At 39.0% G+C, this 21,341-nt stretch overlaps 1 protein-coding gene across 4 annotated transcripts in view; it reads left to right on the forward strand.

Moving 5' to 3' along the window:
* The window catches only part of TEK (TEK receptor tyrosine kinase), a 108,182-nt gene that overhangs the window by 74,944 nt on the left and 11,897 nt on the right, over window positions 1-21,341 (forward strand). Inside the window, exons 10-16 of one of the 4 annotated variants that reach the window (XM_023741850.1) lie at window positions 2,700-2,861; window positions 4,637-4,771; window positions 8,768-9,055; window positions 12,296-12,607; window positions 14,286-14,440; window positions 16,577-16,787; window positions 19,391-19,501. In XM_023741850.1, coding sequence (XP_023597618.1) covers window positions 2,700-2,861; window positions 4,637-4,771; window positions 8,768-9,055; window positions 12,296-12,607; window positions 14,286-14,440; window positions 16,577-16,787; window positions 19,391-19,501 — 1,374 coding nt within the window. The remainder of the gene's footprint in view (window positions 1-2,699; window positions 2,862-4,636; window positions 4,772-8,767; window positions 9,056-12,295; window positions 12,608-14,285; window positions 14,441-16,576; window positions 16,788-19,390; window positions 19,502-21,341) is intronic. The other 3 variants (XM_023741851.1, XM_023741852.1, XM_023741853.1) reach the window with 3 other exon arrangements.

Raw genomic sequence — 21,341 nt, forward strand, 5'->3', positions numbered from 1 at the left:
AGAAAGGTCTGGTGATCTACTTCTGAAAAATCAGCCATTGAAAACCCTATGGAGCACAGTTCTACTCTGACACAGAGGGGTTGGCCTGAGTCTGGGTCAACTTGACGGCAACCGGTATAACTCATAGAGCTATTGTGAAGATAAAATGAGGTGTTCAAAATGTAAAACTCTTGAAATTGTGTCTGGCACAATGCCTCTGGTAGTAATTACATTTCATAAAACATTTAGTTTCACCCTGTTGTGACTTCCCATTCATTGATGTTCGGAATAATCTGGGCAATCTTTATATGAAGACTCATACCTACTCAATATGAAGCCCATGCTATGCTATATAACTAATATGAATGATCTTTCATGTTCAGGGTTGTGGATATCCTTCCTGCTATGAATTAGTCTTTCAAAATTCAAATTTATCTAGGTGGATGTCTGTACACTTGTGGCTTGAGGGGAAGAAATAAAATGGGGGTAAATCCACGTTTACTTGGCTGGTGTACATAGATACAACAAGGCATTTTAAATTTAGAAGTTATTTGTGAACCCATTTAGATAAATATGACTAATAGCTCTCTGGTGTATATTCTGGGAAGGCTAATGCCATCACATACTTTATCTTATTTAATCATTATAAGAACCTTGTGCAATAGATATTGCTATTCCCATTTTACCAGTGAGGAAACAGGTTCAGAGGGTTTAGTTAACTTGTTTAAGATAGTACAGCTGGTAAATGACAAATCTTACTTTTGAACCTGTGTCTTCTGACTCCAGAGCCTGGACATCTCTGCTAGACCTTTCTGCTTTCTGACTCTCTTGTGTTAAAGATGAGGAAGCAAGATAACCAAAGTTGATTTATATTTGGCCAACTTCATTACTTGATTGGGAATCTTTTGGGAGAGCCCAGAGGTGTTTTGTTTTTTTTTTTTTTTAATATAAATTAAATGGATATAAATATCCAGGACTTTTTTTTTTTTTTAAAGTCTAATTGCAAGAGTAGCATAAACGCAACCTCATAGATTTGGATTCTCTGCCATGAGAATCTATGTAAACCTCCTCAGAATCCTTAATATTTTTTGGATTGCTGGAAAAAAAACCAAATATCTCTTATTCAGTAGAACAGTCACATGATCAAAATTATCTCTTACATCTTCCATGTTCTTGTAAGAAAGGAAATGATATACAGGCAAAATGAGTTATTTTTAAGCTTAAGCTTCTTGGAATGTTTGCTGCCGGTAGAAAATAAGAAATAAATAGAAAACATGCCATGTTGCTAACATACAGGAGAGTCATTGGTTCTAATTTTTATTTTTTAATGAAAGACACAGCACACTTTCAATGGACAGATCCATCTCCAGTCCCAAGTCTGCATATTCACTGATGCTTCTTCACTGTCATATTGACTGATATCCATAAATTGGAAATAGCCTTGAGGAAATTAATCAGCATCTTAATTATAGTATTTTTTAAAATAGATACTATTCACTGGGCTTTATCACCAGAGTACAAATTGATACAACCAATTTGAAAAACTGGCAATATGTACCCTATGACCTGGCACTTCCACTCCTAGGCCCAAAAGAAATAAATGCATATGTTCAAAGATGATGTGTTCAAGGGTGAAAAATGAAAGACTCTGCATTATATAACACACAGTCATGGGGAGGAAATAAAACAATTATGTATTTCTGAGAAGGTCAGTTTAATGAAACTACAAAGCTCACTAGAAATTCAGCAGACAAATATTTATTCAACACCCGATAGGGGCTGATCAACAAAACCTACATGGTCCTTTTCCTAATGGAGTTCACAATCTAGTGCAGTGTTTTCACCTTTTCTTTTTTTTTTAAACAAAAAACCATCGTCATCCCCCTAAGGAGCCATTTTAAAAATTTTGTTAAAAAACTTCTCCCATCACCATGAAATTTTAATGTCACAGATGTACTATGTAACTGTTTATGTACTGTGGCACTTTGGAAGGTCACAAACCATTGTAATGTCTAAGATTCTTCCCCCCAACAACTAATTTTTGCTCCCTTGGAGGTGATAACACCTCCATTGAGAATACATGGTCTAATGGGAAGCCCAATACTAAATAATCACACAAACTTACAAAGAATAATAAACTCTGAACAGTACCATGAAGAAAAAGTATAAGTTCTGTGAAAGTGTATGAAAGACAAGCCTAATTGAGGTTCCAGGATAAGTCCCTTTGAAGAAGTCATATCCAAGCCAAGAGTTGAAGGATGAGTAAGAGTTAACTGGGAGACTAGTAGAAGGTGGAGCATTCTTTCCAGGGGAACATCTGCAAAGACCCTAAAACAGGACTGAGCTTAGTGTGTTGGATAAACTGAAAGGAGGCCAGTAGGGCAGGTGGGTATCGGATGAGAGGAAGAGGAGGCTGGAGAGTAGGCAGGGGCCCAATTGTGCAAGGCCCGGTAGGTCATGGTAAGAGTTTTTGATTCTGTCCTAGTGTAATGGGAATCCATTAAAGAATCTTTAGCAGAGGGTGCTCATATTTTAAGAAGGCTCGTTATGGATAATGGATTGGAGAAGTCAGAGCAAAGCGGGGAGATCAGAAAGGAGGTAATTGCACTGATTCTGATCACAGAACTCTAAGAGGATTTTGTTAAAACTGTAAAGGCACTCCCTCATCCCCTTTGCCCACCAAAAACAAGGACTAACCTGATTGCTGACATTTTATTTAGTTCTTCCAAAGCCCCTGAATGCCCCAAATGTGATCGACACTGGACATAACTTTGCTGTCATCAACATCAGCTCTGAGCCTTACTTCGGGGATGGACCAATCAAGTCCAAGAAGCTTCTATACAAACCTGTTAATCATTACGAGGCTTGGCGGCATATTCCAGGTAAGGTTTGGAAAGTAGAGGCCCAACTAGGAAAAAAAATTTCCCAAATATGGAAATCCTCTCCTCCCTGCTGGATCCTTTACCCAAGGTGGTGGCTGTAGCAGAGGATTCTATTTCAGGAGTGGAGAGAGTGCGGGAACACTTCTGAGTTTTAGGGCTAACTTCCCGGAAGTCGTCAGGTGCTAGGGACACACACTAACTTGCATCAGGATATTATATTGATATCAGTATACATAATATTTCCTTCCCAGGCTTCTCTGGATCTCCAGTCCTGATTTTAGTTACTCTATCTTGCTTGATCATAGCGAAAAATACATGTTTGCACTATGAATATGGAAATAGGAAAGTCCAGAGCCTGTTGGAAAGGCAGAGACATGTAATCTCCCTAAATCCTAGGGGTGATGGCTGCTGCTGTGTCAAGTTGTCTATTTTTTCTCTCCTTCCCTGTCCTGCTCTGTCCTGCAGACTCCTAACACCCAGAAACTGTTAGAGGAATTTGGACCTGAGAAGGTTGAGCTTTGGCCGAATGAACTGGGGTAGGGGGAAGGGGTGTGGGCAAAGAGAGTGACATGGCTCTCCTCCAACTTCCTGAAGAAAAAATACAAACAAAATTTGAGAAAATATCCAAATTTTTTGAAAACAGTTAAATATATTTTTTAATACAAATTACACTTGTATTTGTTTCATGATGTTTATCAATTGACTACGCTTTCTTAATTGCACTATTTTGTAGGGAGACCTGCTACGACCTGCTTATAGGTAATGTGTGTCCCTCTGCTAATAGTCTAAGGCATAGTCTCACTAAGTCTATGATTTCCTAAAAAGGGCTCACTACCCACATTGTAGATAATTGAGGAAGTTACAAAAAAAGGAGAGGAAAGGGAGGGTTGTTGGCTTCATAATTTCAGCTGAGCTGGCTACCTTGAATAAAGTCATCATACTATTACCGAGCTCTTGTAGACCCAGCCAAAAGTCAGAATCCCAGGGACATAAAGCTGATCTAATGGATTGTTGCTGCCAAATCAATGGCTTGGTCTTATTAAAAAACAGATTCATATTTTTTCCATAATTATCTCTTTGTGCAAGTGGACATCCACAAAGTGGTCTTCGAAGAACTCTTAAACAAGGCTCAATTGTTTTTTTACTGACTGGGAATTTATCATTTGATAAGGCAAAAATTTACCTTCGCAATATCTGTGGAGAAATAGAGACTGAGAAAAGTAAATAGTTAAGGAAAAAATAAGAGGCATATATAATTTCCTTTGGGAATCTACGCTCAAATGCTTTCAAATCCTTCATTTGTGATCATTACAGATCAGTGATCCAGTCATTATAAGCAAACCCTCTTAGAGTCTCTTCTCTTGATAGCTTGACTGCAGTAAGTATATGTACTTGAAATCACAAAAAATTAATTTATTTTATATTTTTCTAATTGAGGTTTTTTTCCCTAAATCTGATTGGTATTCTATGTAGTTGAGGATTGGTGAACTTGAAGTTTTACTTTACAAATGAAAAGACAAAAGAACTAGCACAGAAAAGTATAAGTAGCACAGAAATACATATAATAATGTATACATTATAACCTGGAAACTTCCTTTAGAAAGTCTTATTTTCGTTATACTGAACGGTGAGGCCCTGAAAATGGAATTGCCGCTCTGTTTCCCTAAGACATTGTATTTTTAAAAACTTAACGTTAGTTCACAATAACAACAATTCGAGTTTAAAGAATGTCAAAGAATGCCAACTTAAGTTTCCTGGACTTTCCCTCTTCTCAGTGACAAGTGAGATTGTTACCCTCAATGCTTTGGAACCTCGAACAGAATACGAGCTCTGCGTGCAGCTGATTCGGCGCGGGGAGGGCGGAGAAGGGCATCCTGGACCCGTGAGACGGTTCACAACAGCTTCCATAGGTTAGTTCAAGCCAACAGGCATCCATCCATGAGCTGGGTGGGAGGGGAAGGAAGGGGAAAGAGGAAGGAAGACCAGGAAGGGTGGTGGTGGGTGAGTGGTGGGTGGGGATGGAGGTGGAAGGAGTTTGCTTTTGAATGGGTGGGGAAAGTGACAGGAAGGCTAGCAACTTGAGCCAAACTGTTCTTTTATTTGGGCTGGACTCTTGGCCTACCTCCCTAAGGGAGAGGGTTTGCAGAAGTCCGAAGGGACAGAGAAGGAAGCAGATGAGCCTTCAGGAGGGCAGGGACATCCCTTAGGAGTTGGGATTTACTCAGTAGCAACTGTGCTGAGCCTTGGCTTCTGCACTGTACCACCAGTTTCCTGTTTCCCTCTTAAGGACCCAGGCCAGGCTCGGGCCACACACACACCTCAGAAATCCCAGTGTATTTATTTTTAAAAATAACTTCTAATTTTTCGAAGTAATTCACGTATGTAGTTAAAACAGCAAATAAGGCTTTTATCTAAAGAACAGCCATCCCCTGCTCTACTGCTCTAGCCCTCAATCCTGCTTCCTAGTGGTGAGTACTTGGAATTCCTCAGCTATTTCTTACAACATTTATCTCCATGTTTCAAAATCAATGGTTCTCCAACTTTAGCATTCATCAGAATCACCCAGATTTGTTAAAATGGAGATTGCTGGGCCCCATCCCCAGAGTTTCTGATTCAACTGGCCTGAGGTGACGATGGGGCTGAAGAATTTGCATTTCTAATAAATTCCCAAGTGATGCTGATGCTGGTGGTTCTGAGTCCACACCTTCTAAATAACATGTTAGCAATATTTCTTGATTTATCAGTGTTAGTCAGTATCTATTGACCTTCTATCATGTTAATTGGAGAGCCCTGGGCTCCAGCTTTCTGCTACCCAGGGTCCCTCCTCTGAAACACTGGAGTGGCCCCTTTAAAAGTCTCTTTCCTGGTTGTTTGACTTGTCCACTGTGTATAATCATTCCGTCACTATGTCCTGGTCAGTGCTTTACAGTTTCAGGTTTACATATGTGTAACTCACATGACGTTGAAGGGTATGAATGACCATATTCCCCACTTTACAAATTGAAGAGTGGACTCTCAGAATGGTTGGTAACTTGCCCATGGTGATGCATCTTATGCAAGTCAGATCCGGAAATTTTGAAACGAGATCTTCAGACTCCGTATCTTTTTGTTTCTCTAATTCTTATTATTTTTACCAAGGAGTCCAGAGGCATCATTTCCTTAGCCCAACTGATAGACTTTCGCATTTTCTAGTCCATTTACTACAGGCAGCAGGATACAGAATGATGTAATGAGAAAACTAGGAAGAGCATCTAGCTTCCTTGAAGAGATTATGCACCCCTAAAGAGACCCCCTTCCACACCAACCAACTTGTTTTCATCTGACCAGCAGCATCCTTGAAAAACCAAATGGGACTCAAGAGCTCCTCTGGCACCGTAGAAGCATTGCACAAGAAATGGCTTCCCTGGAACCCACTGCATTGTAAACACAAAAAATAAAACCAGAAAAAATAGAGTAGGCTTGACCACTATACATAAGTTAGAGAATAAAGGGACCTCCGCGGCTATAATCAAAGGGCCCCCTGTATGGCAACAGGTTAATGGAAATTAATTCTCTCTCAGGTCATTGTTAATGAATCAAAAGGGGAAGGTCATAATCTGACTCAGATGGAAAGTATTTATGGGAGAAAACATAAAACACTTCACAGTCCCACACTGCACTGTCTTCAGCCCTCAGAATATCTTCCAGCCAAGATGTATTTTGCGGTCTCTTGGAATATATCAAAGAAGTTCTCAGGGGTGGGTGGGAAGGGAATTCTTGAAGGTTCTCCTTTTCCCATCATTTGAATTTTGCTGATGTTTGTTTTTTAATTCATCTGACAGTTATACTACTTATAAATGTGTTGATTGAGGTGATAAAGGCCAGGGAGGCCAGGAGCGGAGGGAAGGGAGCATGTTATGAACACATGGCAGAAAGAAGGTGCATGGGTAGAGGCAAAGAGTAAATCATATTCTCAAAGGGAAATGACCATTTATTGCGTTACTCCTCTGTATCAGGCACAGGCATTCTGCTTTGTCACTGTAAGCCTGCTGAACCACTGTGGGTTGCTTATTTTACAATTTAAGCTTTAATGATTAGCAAAAGGAGTTGACATCCCCTCTCTCGATTGGCTGAGGTTATAAGGAAAAGACCAGTAAGACTTTTATCCTAATGCCAAGCAAATTGCCTTACCTGATTGCTGGTTCTCAGCAGTCTAACAGCAATCAGAACTGGCCAGTGGGAGTTACTCTCCAGGTGGATGGAAACTGACCATTTCTCCCACCAGAAGGCATTCCTCTCACCCTCAAGAGGAAGAGCAATGTTTCTCGACCCTTTTTTCATTGTTGCTTTCCTAAAGGGCTTTTAAAGACATTTTTGTTCTCTTACTCCACCCATGAAATTTTATGGGTCTTTGTAAACCATTGCAATGGCTTAATTTTCACCCTCTAAGAACCCTAAGGAATCCTAGTGGTGCAGTGGTTAAAGTGCTTGGCTACTAACCGAAAGGTCAGTGGTTTGAACCCACCAGCTGCTCTGAGGGAGAAAGATGTGGCAATCTGCTTCTGTAAGGATTCACAGCTTTGGAAACCCTATGGGACAGTTCTACTCTGTACTATAGGGTTGCTATGCGTCAGAACTGACTCAACTGCGATGGGTTTTTGGTGTTTTTTTAAGAACCAATAACATCCCCACTGAGAATGCATGAGTTAGAGGATCCCTAACTTGCGTTTTGAATGGACTTTGTATTTGGATTTTAAAAATCAATTTACTATTATTAATTGAAGGAAACCACACAGAGTCCTCTTCTGCCCATGGTACAAGATATGACAGCTTAGGAAGTGAGGGAGGGAGGAAAGAAATTAATGTTAACAGAGCCCCTAACATCTTGATATATCTATTATTTCCTATCTTTTATCTCATTTATTCCTCCTAAGTCTGGAAGATGGGTATTTTCATTTCCATCTTACAGATGAACTTGGAGAGGTTATAAATTTGCCCAAGGACATGAAACTAAAGTGGCATGTTTCTGTCTCTCTAACTTCAAATTCCATATTTTTTCCACTCAGCCACCTCTCTGGTAACCCAGGTTCTTGTCGGTTATTATGACCAGGCAACAAACATGTGGTCATAGCTGTGACCTTAATGAGATCAGAGCAGGCCTAGGCCTGGCCCTGCCACCACAACTGTTATGATGTCTGAAATGCTCCTTCCTAAGAAGTAACCTCAAAATTGCTATAAAGTGTATTGCTCAAAATGGTAACAGAAACACTGAACACTCACCCATAATTACACAAACTTGGCTAATTGTTTTCAAGTTTACCTGTTTTCATGTTTATCAGTTGGCTTCCTATTCTTATCCAACTGTAGACAGGGCTTTTACCAAGTTACAATGAAAGCTTTCTCTCATGTATTATAAATATTTTTCTTTTCTTCCATAACCTTCCTTATTATCTATTTCCATCCATTGGTTATGTATATCATAATTTACTAAAACATTCCCCTATTGCTGAGCATTTAGGTTTTCACTGTTTTTGCTATCAGAATTAATATTATGACAAACATCTTTACCCACATAGTTTTTTTCTCTTCATGTAGATTATTTCCTTAGGATAAATCCCTCATGGTCAGATTATGAGGCCAAAGTATATGGCCTCAAACTAAGGCTCTTGAAAAATATTCCCAAATTGTTCTCCAAAGGGATTGCACTCCTGTATTACAGTTGCCCAAATTAGGTATTAAAATTATTTTAAAGGTTTACTATTTTGGTAGAATAAAAGATTTGATATGTCTGTTAGCTTGTGTTTCTTTGCTAGCTTGTGACGTGGTATATTATTCTAGAAGCCAAGGTTAGTATTAAAGCTGCCCATTTGGGGCTGTCTTTTACCTCCATCCTATGTAAAAATAATGATCTTCCTGGTTTCTCCTAGGCCTCCCTCCTCCAAGAGGTCTCAGTCTCCTACCAAAGAGTCAGACCACGCTAAATTTGACCTGGCAACCAATATTTCCAACCTCAGAAGATGATTTTTATGTTGAAGTGGAGAGGAGATCTGTGCAAGTGAAAAGTGACCAGCAAAATATTAAAGTGCCAGGCAACTTGACTTCAGTGCTACTTAACAATTTACACCCTAGGGAGCAGTATGTAGTCCGAGCCAGAGTCAACACCAAGGCCCAGGGGGAATGGAGTGAAGATCTGACTGCTTGGACCCTGAGTGACGGTAAGTAACTCACTCTGCCCCGACTTTCCTGAACAACATCCAGCTACTGCCATTTGGACTTAGCTCACTTTACCTCAAGACTGTTTCTTAGAAATCAGAAAGGGCAATCAGTTGTGAGTGAAAGCTTAGTGTCCCCCTCCTACACCAAATCTCATTTAATAACCTTGGTGGAAAAAATAATTAAGAACTCAGCTACTAACCAAAAGGTTGGCAATTCAAATCCACTGAAAGAAACGCCTGGTGACCTACTTCCGAAAGGTCACAGCGCCTGAAAACCCTATGGAGCAGTTCTAGTCTGAAACACATGGGGTTGCCATGAGTCTGAATCAACTCAACGGCAAATTTTTTTTTTTTTAATATATAAGAAAGCTCCATGAATTTGTATTTGCAATAATTTAGGCAGGACTGTGCTAAAATTTACCTTTCCTTGGTATGGAGTTATTTTTTAAGTAAATTAATACCATGAATAACGCTTTATAGGGCTTGTTAATTGTTACAGAACAGTTTTTAAGGATTGCTGTATAAATATATCTAGATTCAAACAGATGCTGGTTACTTACAGATGGGTCTTTCCTAATCTTAAAAGCCAAATAGCTTTGCTTAAAAACTTTTCATAACAATTATTGAAATTATATAAATCTGAAAGTAATAAAGCCACTTTTCTTTCAAAATATTCTACAGTTAAAGTTTTTCTCTGTTTCAGATTGGTTGTTTAAAATTAGTTGGAACTTCTAAGGTTTCCTTGTAGTATTGAAAGCTTTCTGATCATTGAGCAGAGAGTCTATTTGGATTGACTGCATTAGAACTGTGTCTGGGCGTTAGGAGCCCATGGAAGGATAGATGGTTCTTGGCCACACCAGTAACCACTTAAGTTGGGATCTTTTGGTCCCTTGCCACCTCCCCAAGTCTGAGGCTGTCTTCTGTGTTGGGTTCTCTACTTCCTCCATTACAGCTAGCAGGCTACAGTGTGGAAGTGGGCTCAGAGTTTCTCTAGCCACTCTTTTCCTTCATCAGCGACTCATGGAAGTCTGAACTGTTTTGTCTGTGTTTAGAGATACTTCATTAGATTTAAAAAAAAATTGTGAAATATAAAGGTAACAGAAGAATGCAGAGAATATACAACAAACATCCACATTCCTACCACCCAGGATGAACAACTGGAATTTTTGTTGTATTTGCTTTTAGTCTTTTTTGTTGATTTGTGGAAGTAATAGCACAATACAAATATATCAAAATCATTTCACCTTCATCCCTACTCCAGTTCCATCTCCTTCTCCCCAGAAACAAACAAAATGATTAACTTATTATTTTCCACTCTATTTTGTATAATTTTAAGAAATATATCTACTAAATACACATATGTATCCATAAGTGTATATATGCATAATATCATTCTTCATCTTGCTTTTTTTGAATAAACATTCAGCTACTTCCATGCTAATTTTTTAGATCTGATGTACCCCTTCTAACTTCCATATATTTTATCTTAAGAATATATCATTTTATATATCCATTCCCTTTAAGATGGACATTTAGGTTGTTTTCTTTTTTTTTACTATAACAAACAAAAATGCAATGACCATCCTTCATAGATGTCTCTATGTTCATAGCTGTGAGAACTTTTCTAGGGAACATGTCCAGAATTGGAACCGATGGGTCATTTCTCTCTAGAGTGACTAGTCAATGTGCATTCTGTCTAGGACTATATGAGAGTATCATATTCCCTATATCCATCTCTCTCTGTGAGTCTTTTTCCTATATTTATACTACTTGATATTGTCAGACATTCTTATTTTTACCAATCTCAAAGGTGAAAAATGATAACTCATTGTTAGCTTCAATTTTCATTTCTTTGATAACTAGTGAGGCTGAGTATATTTTCTTATATTCATTGGACATTTGGATTTCCTCTTTTGTAATATACTTGTTGATAAACTTTGCCCATTTACTATTTGTTGTTTGTCTTTTTTTATTGATTTGTAGAAGTTCTTTATATAGTCAGGATATTAATATTGTTATATACATTGCAAATATATTCTCTGACTCCCTTTATTTTTGCCTTGTTTATGGTACCTTTTACCCCAAAGACATTTTACATTTTAATGTAATCAGACCTGTTAATATTTAGCTTTATGGTTTATGCTTTTTGTGTTTAGTTTAAGGAATTCATCCCTATTCCAAGGTCATAAATATATTCTCTGTATTTTTTCTAATAGTTCTAGTGTTTTTGTTTTGCATGTTTAGATCTTTAAGATACAGGGATGTTATTTTGGGGCATGGTGCAAGATTTGATTTTAATCTCATTTATTCACATATGGAAAGCCAATGATCCCAGTGCCATATATTGAATAAAATAGTCCTCCTAGTGATTTGTGATGCTTTTTGTATCATATGCCAAGTTCTCATACTTATTTTGCATCTATTTCTGAGTACTCTATTCTCATCCATTGACCTATGTATTTGTTCAGGTACCATTTTCAGCCTACTTAAATTACTACAGAGTTATAAAATATCTTGATAACTAGAGAGTGAACCACTCTTTTTCTTTATCAAAATTGTCTTCTCATTCACTCTTCTATATGACTTTTCGTTGGAATTAAACACTATTGAAATATAATAATCAGTATTATATCTGTAGAATTAAATGAAAACTAGCTAGTAGTCACTGCTCCATAAATACGTTTAGGGCAGAGACAGGAGGAGGTATGGCACAGTGGCTAAGACTGTGGACTATGGAGCCAGACTGCCAGAGGTTAAATCCGGTTTCTGCTACTTAATAGCTTTGTAACCTTGGGAAAGTCACTTAGCTTCTCTGGGCTTCAATACTTATGGTTCGATTATTATAAAGAAGAAATCAGTTAGTATATAAAAGGGACTAGAATAATACCTGTCACATTGTTAGCACTATACAAATGTCTGCTTTTATAATCTTGCTATTCTCCACAGCATCAAGAACAGTGTAATATAGGCCTGTGGAGGGCGTAACAGAATTTATGAAGACTTAATTTAACATAAGGATGGCAAGAATGTGACATGTATGTTACCATTTCACCCTTTTGCCTTTCTGCCAAGTCTGCATGGTGTCCAGTAACCACTACCAATTAATTGGAATCACCCTTTGAGAAAATGCCTATTTGCCATCCATGGTTTATGAGCTGACATTAACCATCTCTCAAAAGCATAATAATCTAAGTGATGATAGTATCTTAAGTGAAACATTGTGTTTTTTTAAATTTCTAGTTCTCCCTCCTCAACCAGAAAACATCAAGATTTCCAATATCACAGACTCCTCGGCTACTGTCTCTTGGACAATATTGGATGGCTATTCTATTTCTTCTATTATCATCCGTTACAAGGTTCAGGGCAAGAATGAAGACCATCACATTGACGTGAAGATCAAGAATGCCACCATCACCCAGTACCAGCTCAAGGGCCTAGAACCTGAAACAGCTTACCAGGTGGACATTTTTGCAGAGAACAACATGGGGTCAAGCAACCCAACCTTTTCTCATGAACTGCTGACCCTCTCAGAATCTCAAGGTTGGTGGACAGGTATTTACATAGGATTATTTTGGGATAGCATCAGAAAAATCCTGCTCTCTTAAGATATTTACCCTATTTGCATACTATGTGACTTAATTCAATTGTCCTAACAGGCTTCACCATCTCTCAATATGTCCTTGCAATGAAAATGCCCTTAGAAAGGATACCCAGTTGGTCCATTTTCTATCATTAAACATTGGAATAAATTAGACTGTCAGCTTGTTCCCCATTCAACAACCTAAGAAGAATGCTTTGAAGGAATACGAATTTGATTCTGTGAAGAAAGAAGTATGTGGAACTTGTTTGACAGAGTCAGTCTTGAGTAGACACTTCAGTGGGAGATTCCAAGAACCATACTCCACCAACCCTCAGAATGAACTCATCTTTCAGCTTCGATGACACCATGATATTCTAAATTTTCTTTTACTTCTCTGATCTAGGTTATGTCTCCAGCTCTACCAATAATCCCCACTCCAAAGAGAGTACCTAAACTCTTTGAGATCAATATCCCCTTAGAGTGCCAAGCACACTATTCCCTCTGTTTGTGATTGATGAAACCTGTTAAATGCGATTGAGTGAAGAAGGCCCCCAGGTGTGGGCCCAGCTGCAGCATGCGGAGTGCCTTCCCTTTGTAGTCTGTGCAAATGGCGCCCCCTAGCTTTCTGCACTGCACAACATACACAGTGAAATGTGATATGATGGGAGACAGAAATGGCGAGTTTTGCCAATTTGTATTTTGCCTAGAGCCAATTTTCACAATCTAAAAGCACTAAAAATCTCTCGGTTTTCTCAGAGGATTACCAGGGTTTAAGAAATAAAATAAAACAAGCTCTGTGCTCAGTGCTGATTCTTTGCAACCTTTTCGAAATGCCCAAGAAATGATGCATCAGCCAATTAGAGAGAGTAGTTTTCAGATCACAATCCTAATAAATGTATAATTTTTATAATTACAGTTGTTTTGGTAAAGTGTATACATACTCTAAATCCAAGTTATATGTAAAATACAGACAGGAAAAAAAAAAGACAAAGCAAAACAATAAACTCTCAGCATTCCAGATGCCTCTCTATGCATGCATAAAGATAGAAGGGAAGGTAGATAATCATATAAGACTATTTTTATAAGGATGGGACCATGTTCTACATGCTGTTTTTAATAAAAATATATTAAGCTTCATTTTATTTCAATTTAAATAAGGGAATGAAGTGGGAGGATTAGACCATAGTCTTTAATAGTTTATTTTGACCTGAGCCCTAAATCTAGTGATTTTTCTCCTTTGTCTTTCCCTTCCTTTGTTCCTTCCTCTTCCCCCTCCATCTTTCCCTCCAAAGTGTATTTTCCCAAAGTCATACATTTGGTTAATTATTCTTAATATTATTCAATAATGTTCCTCTGTTTGAGCCTCTACATGGAAGTAAAACTTGAACAAATGGCAACTAATAATTAGCACATTGCCATTTATAAAGAGCTTTACATATTTATTTCTTTAGATCTTATAACAGCCCTATGAGTCAGACTTATCTCCCCTGAGGTTCAGAAAATGAACGAGTACCCCAAGGTCGCAAAGCAATAGTGGCAGGGCTAAGGCTGTCATTGCATTCCCATTATGCTATGTCTTCCACCACAGATGGTCTTGACCTATCTCTGCCTAAACTAATCTTGCTTCTTTGCCTCTGTTCTCCTGCACAGTGGGAACGAACCTCGGAGGTGGGAAGATGCTGCTTATAGCCATCCTTGGCTCCGCTGGAATGACCTGCCTGACGGTGCTGTTGGCCTTTCTGATTATGTTGCAATTGAAAAGGGCAAATGTCCAAAGGAGAATGGCCCAAGCCTTCCAGAACGTGGTAGTATCTCATCTTCTTACTAGTTAATAAGTGCAAGTTCACATATATGCAGAAACTTCACTTTGCAGGGGACCAGAAATTTGCTTGCAAAGTAAATATTTCCCTTAGGCAAGTACCATCTTCTCTTTGGCTTTCATCATGAAATAGGAGATAAATAAAATGACAATACAGTTTCTGGAAACCCTGGTGGCATAGTGGTTAAGAGCTATGGCTGCTAGCCAAAAATGTCAGCATTTCGAATCTACCAGGCACTCCTTGGAAACCCTATGGGGCAGTTCTACTCTGTCCTATAGGGTCGCTATGAGCTGGAATCGACTCGATGGCAATGGAATATAATTTCTTGTTCAAACTGGAACAATTTTGTAGGTCAGAAGGGTTCTCTTGGTAATTATGCAGGAAATCAGGCCTAAAACAGGATTGTCCCAGCCAAAATGAGATGTAGACTATCCTAGTGATAAGTCACCAAAGAGAATAATCTTGTAATAGAACAAATTAAACATTTTTGGTATAGAAAGCTAGAAATATAACTAGACTCTCAGGTTGATGGGTAATGGTGTATTGTAGTAACCAAGCTTTCCCTGTGTTTTCCTATTTCTAGTTCCCATACCCTATTTTGAATATTTTCGTCAATCCTATCATCCCTTGTGTATATATGAATTATACATGCATAAGTTTATCCCCCATTCATATGTACACTTTCAGTCTGCAGTCATTGTTCATGGCCCTTGACACTGCCTCATTCTTTCATCTAGGGATTTTAACCAGAAGCAAAGGTCTACAAAATCATACCTTACCAATAGACACCCCACCTGAGCCCTTTTTGTTTACTACAGCCTGAGTATTCCTCTAGTGTATGGTTTCAGGCTCTGTAACATTAATTCATACCCAACCTTATCAATTGTTTATAAAGTATTGAGTACAATTACATGTTTCAGATGAGGTATACCTTCACGTGCACACGACTCCCCAGGTTCCTTTCAGTGGAGGACGAGGGGAGCTTTATTGTCTGACATCATGCCACAGCTGGTTCGACTCGGGCTGCCACTGAGGAGGAAGGACCAGCAAGTAGTTTGCGGATACTGGAGCTCATCATGGCATCAGTGCTCTGTTATGATACTGTTAGCAGCCATTTGAACTCAGGAAAAAAGAAGACACTGTGTTGGGCTTTGCTATAAGTATCAGTTGCTCTGGGGTCAGGGTCTGCTCCAGAGTAGGCTTGAGAGATTCTAAGCTTTAGTACAAGAGAGAGGAGAGAGAAGAGAGATCTAAGAATAGACCAGGTTGAAGCTAGGAAAGCTCTCACTTAGGCATATCTTGCAACTGTCCCAGATAGGATCTCCAAGTTCTTTTCCAAATCAGTACTGAACACCTGCTCATTGCACAGCATAGTAGAACACTTAGTATGACTAACTCAGGGATGGTGAAGACATAACATGTTGTTGTTGTTGTTTGGTGCTGTCAAGTCAGTTCCAACTCATAGCAACCCTATATACAGCAGAACGAAACGCTGTCCGGTCCTGCACCATCCTCACAATTGTTATCCTTGAGCTCATTGTTGCAGCCACTGTGTCAATCCATCTTGTTGAGGGTCTTCCTCTTTTTCACTCACCGTCTACTTTACCAAACATGATGTCCTTCTCCAGGGACTGATCCCTCCTGATAATGTCCAAAGTATGTGAGACGAAATCTTGCCATCCTTGCTTCCAAGAAGCATTCCGGCTGTACTTCTTTCAAGACAGATTTGTTCATTCTTCTGGCAGTCCGTGGTATATTCAGTATTCTTCGCCAACACCATAGTTCAAAGGCATCAATTCTTCTTTGGTCTTCTTTACTCACTGTCCAGCTTTCACATGCGTATGAGGTGATTGAAAACACCATGGCTGTTGCCGACATTGCTAGTCGATCATGGCATGTTTTCCCACTGAGTCCTAGAATTATGCCCATGCAGCTCAATAGGTAGCCACTACTAGTTCATCAGAGGGCTTGTGAGATGAAGCCTATTTGCTGTCTCTATGCTAGATTAAACATACTATTGCTTCTTTTGCCTGATGTGGATACAAACCAGGAACTATTATTCTGCACCTTAGGATTATGAAAAATGCTGACACAAAACTGTGAAAAAAATTATTCTTCCAGAGGGAAGAACCAGCTGTGCAGTTCAACTCAGGAACTCTGGCCCTGAACAGGAAGGCCAAAAACAACCCGGATCCTACAATTTATCCAGTCCTTGACTGGAATGACATCAAATTTCAAGATGTGATTGGGGAGGGCAATTTTGGCCAGGTTCTAAAGGCGCGCATCAAGAAGGATGGGCTACGGATGGACGCTGCCATCAAGAGGATGAAAGGTCAGTGCTTGGCCATATCATGTCAGCATTGCACTAGGGTGGGGAGCAAACTTGACTTCCTGTTGAATCTTTCCTCTATGGCCTTACAGTCTTTAAACAAAAAATTGGCATGATGTCAGATAGAGCTCTTGTGTGCAACTGAAGGTGGTGTTTGTTTGAGTCTGAGCCTGTGATAAGGTCAGGACATAAACATGAAGGCAGGGGCCGTTGGAACACCACTGTATTGATTCCATGGATGTGAGATTATAGATTCAGATTATAGTCAGGTACTGCTAATTTATTGGGAGCATCATTGTTTCCCTTAATGTAGTGGTTCTTAAGATTGAGTGTGCATCAGAATCCCCTGGAATTTCTCATGCAGCAAGTCTGGGCCAGGGCCTGAGAATTTGCATTTCTAGTAAGTTCCCAAGTGATACTGATGGCAGGAACCACTGTCTTCATAATGGGCATCTATGTCAAAATCTCCCGGATAATATGAGTATTAGAAATGCACCCACTTGGGTTTCCCCCACGCCAAGATCTATCTACTACGTGAGAATTTCTGGGGTGCGGGGCACATGAGAATCTATGTTCTTAACAAGCTTTCCCAGTGACTCTTCTGTGTACTGAAGTTTGAAAACCACTGATCTACGATGACAAGAACTAAATCTTCTCCAGCTATTATCATTTCAAGACAGCTTGGTACCTATCCACTTAACAAGTTAAGATAATAAATGTCTTTTAAGAAAGCAAAATGACCAATTCCCTGGCAACACCAGCCACCATTTCTTCTGTCAGAAATACCAGTTTATGCATGTGGTCAAGTCAACCATTTGTTCACGTGAGCACGCCAGGGCACCAGATGCTGCTGACTGGATTGCAAAGCTGCACTGTTGGTTTTATGGCATACAGGCTTGGAAAGGTCTATGAGAGCAGGGATGCTATTAACTGATATTATCGTGCAGCTCCGTGTTAAGTGCTCTCTAAGCTCACTGATGAGTTTTCTTCCTACTTCACCTTCATATAGAGCCGAAGATGAGAATTAACGCTAAATCCTATTAAATTATCTCTGCTTTCTTTATTGTTAAAACCACATCAGAAAACAAACAAAACAAACAATATCATCTATGTTTAGAGATAGTAATATGCTCCCACCCCACTCCCCCCAAAAAAATGATACCTTGCCTAACCCTTTGCCATCGAGTTGATTCTGACTCATAGCAACCCTGTAGGACAGAGTAGAACTTTCCCATAGGGTTTCCAAGGCTTTAATCTTTAGGGAAACAGACTGCCACATCTTTCTCCATGGAGCAGCTGGTGGATTCCAACCACTGACCTTTCAGTTAGTAGCTGAGCACTTAACCGCTGTGCCAGCAGGACACCTTGCCTAACAGCTAGAAAAACTCCTTTTCTGTTTTGGTAACTTCGTCCCAGAGAGTTCTGGGGAACAGTGAGAACAGTGAGAAGAGATAAGGATAAGGTGCAGAACCTGGTGAAATCAGGTTTTGATTGAGAGCTGACCTGAGCCTGATGACGAGAGGTAACATCAGTTAACAGGGCACCAAGGCAGAAAATTCCTGCAGGCAGAATGATCCATCAAAAGGAGGGCAGTTACTGAAGCAAGAGGACAACTTCCTTGTAAAGAATTTCACTTTTAAGATGTTCCCAAGGCATTAACCCTCAGAGTTAGAGAAAAAGTGAGGTTCCCTTACTACGAACAGGGTGCTTGATTTGGAATTGCCTGCTAGTCAGTCTTACTGGCACCATTAAGCCCATAAGAGACATCCAGTCCCACCATCTCCAAGCACATTCAGGCACGCATGTGGTAACCAGCACCCCACTACCACCCTCCCCATGTTATTTTCTAAAAACAATAATAGCAAACTGTTACCAGTTCAAGGTTGGCCAGTCAGTTTGTACATCAACCAAAGAGCCTTCTCTTGAGCCTGCTGCCTGGTGGTTTTTCTCTCGAGTGAAAGTGCTAATGGTGAGACAGGGTGAAAAGAATAGAAACAAATGCAACTCAGTTTTCTGACTACCAAGCAACTTCTAGAAGAAAATATCATTGGGGTTTAATTTGTTTAGCAAGAGTATTTTGTAAAAAAAGGAAGTTAAAATCATTAAATAGAACCAGGAGCCTGTATTACTGGTGATGTTTCACTGCTCACTTTGGAGCTATTTCACAGCGTATTTATCTCTGGATGGTAGATTTGGCTGGAAGAGCTAGAGGCTAAAAGTTGAGGCAGCCTCACCTCTATCAAGTCATGTTTTCTGAGTATATGAGAGCTTAACAAGATAATTTTAGAGCAGTGGTTCTCACCCAGGGGTAGTATTGCCCGCAGGGGATGTCTGGCAATGTCTGGAGACATTTTTGGTTAGGCTATTGGCATCTAGTGGGTAGAAGTCAAGGTTGCTGCTAAACATCCTACAATGCACAGAACAGCCCCCAAAATGTCCATAATGTAAAGGTTGAGAAATCCTGCTATAGAGAAATCTCTTTAATTTGTGTACAGTCTTCTAGACCTGATGGTGACGGAGGGCACTTGAAGGTCCTGGAAAGAAGGAGAAGACAGTTGATTCGGAAGATGTACAGAGAGTGATCACAATCCTTGACTTTCTTCCAGAATATGCCTCCAAAGATGATCACAGGGACTTCGCAGGGGAACTTGAAGTTCTTTGCAAACTTGGACATCATCCAAACATCATCAATCTCTTGGGAGCGTGTGAACATCGAGGTAAAATGCTCTTTTCCTGTCTTTCCAGCCAGATTTTTTTTAAGGCACATTCTAAATTGAAATTAGGAAAGATAATAATCCTAAGACTGTCATCTTTTTCTTTTTTTTAAGTTGCAGCTTCAATTTGAGTGTCTAGTCCCATTTATCACTTTTTCCCAAGTTTGGCATCTTTCTGGAGATAGCAAGGCTGAATCTTTTGGCCATGATTTCCCAAAGCTATCTATAGTCCCTACCCACGCCCATCCTTGCCAATACAGAGGTTTCCTCAGCTATTACTACTAGGGTAGAGTTGGGGAACCTTCGCTATCAGAAAGAGCTAAATGCAATGGTTCTTCCTAATTGCCTGTCTTTTAATCTTTTCTCCAAACCCAAGGAAATCTAGTATTCTGAATGTTAAATCTTTGAATGCCAAAGATCTACTGTAATGTGAAAGTACTGATGATGCTTAGGTTAAAAGTGATAATAGGCTTTTATCTGACAGTGCTTTGTTTTGATCTAGTGTTTTCATGTGCAATTATATTGGAGATTTACAACTAACCTATATAGCACATACTCTTAAGGTTAAATTTACTTTATTAACTTAAATATTTATTGAGTGCTTCCAACTGTAATGTGTGTAGTTAGTTGCAAATGAGTAGGTAACCATCAAAAATCTTCTATGGGTTTACCTCTGTATGCAGTTCTGAATCTATACTTAAACTTAATCTCTGATGGAAAAGTTTGCTCCCACAAAAAAAGCTCCACGCAGTAATTATTTACAAACTTGACAACCTCTTGTTGACTTTGCAGCACAAACACCAACAATAGAAAAGTGACTATTTCCTTTTCCTCAATTTATTAAGCTAAAAATACTGGTGTTTGAAACTCTGAACAATATATCATTCTGTGATCCAATAAAGAGTGTAATTATGAAAGTCAGATCCTATCCCTTAGGTTAAATAATGAGGTAATGACATTTATTTTTGAGCTATTTCCTGAAAATAGTAACCAGTGTGGGACAGCAGTAAATGAAAGTTAACAAAACAAATAAAACAAACAAAAAAATCATTATCGACAACAGAAAACATGTATCTTTCACAATTTTTCTCCATCAACACATTAACACATAATTGGTTGGTTCTTGAAATTTATAATTCAGTAAAAAAGTGACAAAGCACATTTATATCAGTAAATGTCTCCTATGATAAAACAGGATGCAGTGCTAAGAGATTTTTTTTTTGCCAAAATTAGCATTTCTTAGAATATGTTTAAAGTTCAAATTCATTCAACATTTTAAAGAAAAAATGATTTACCACAAAATCCTCATTTAAAAGACAGTAAAGCATATTACTTTTCATTATCTCTGAAGATCAATGCATTTATCAAAACAAATTACTTTTTATCATGTCCAAAGAAGTGAAAAATTTGGAATAAAAATAAGACAAATGGATCATACTTTTTCTAGGAACTATTGTTTTACTTTTGCCTAAATACTTGAGTTTTCTGGTTTCTTTAAACAAAATGTCATCCCTGAAACTAGATTCCATTGGCCAACAGTCTAATCAGCAATATGGTGAATTAGTATGGATTTTGGGGGAGGAATGAAAGGCAGGAGAGAGAACCATCCATTGTAGGTCCTATTGCTATATTTATTCATTAAACCAACCAAACCAAACTCATTGCCATCAAGTCAATACCGACTCATAGCAACCCTATAGGACAGAGTAGAACTGCCCCATGGGGTTTCCAAGGAGCATCTGGTGGATTCAAACTGCTCACCTTTTGCTTAGCAGCCGAGGCTCTTAACTACTGCACCACGAAGGCTCCGTTTAGCCATTAGCTTAGTATTTTTTTTTTTTAA

This window comes from Trichechus manatus, unplaced genomic scaffold, assembly GCF_000243295.1.
Source record: "Trichechus manatus latirostris isolate Lorelei unplaced genomic scaffold, TriManLat1.0 scaffold00192, whole genome shotgun sequence".
NCBI lineage: Eukaryota > Metazoa > Chordata > Mammalia > Sirenia > Trichechidae > Trichechus > Trichechus manatus.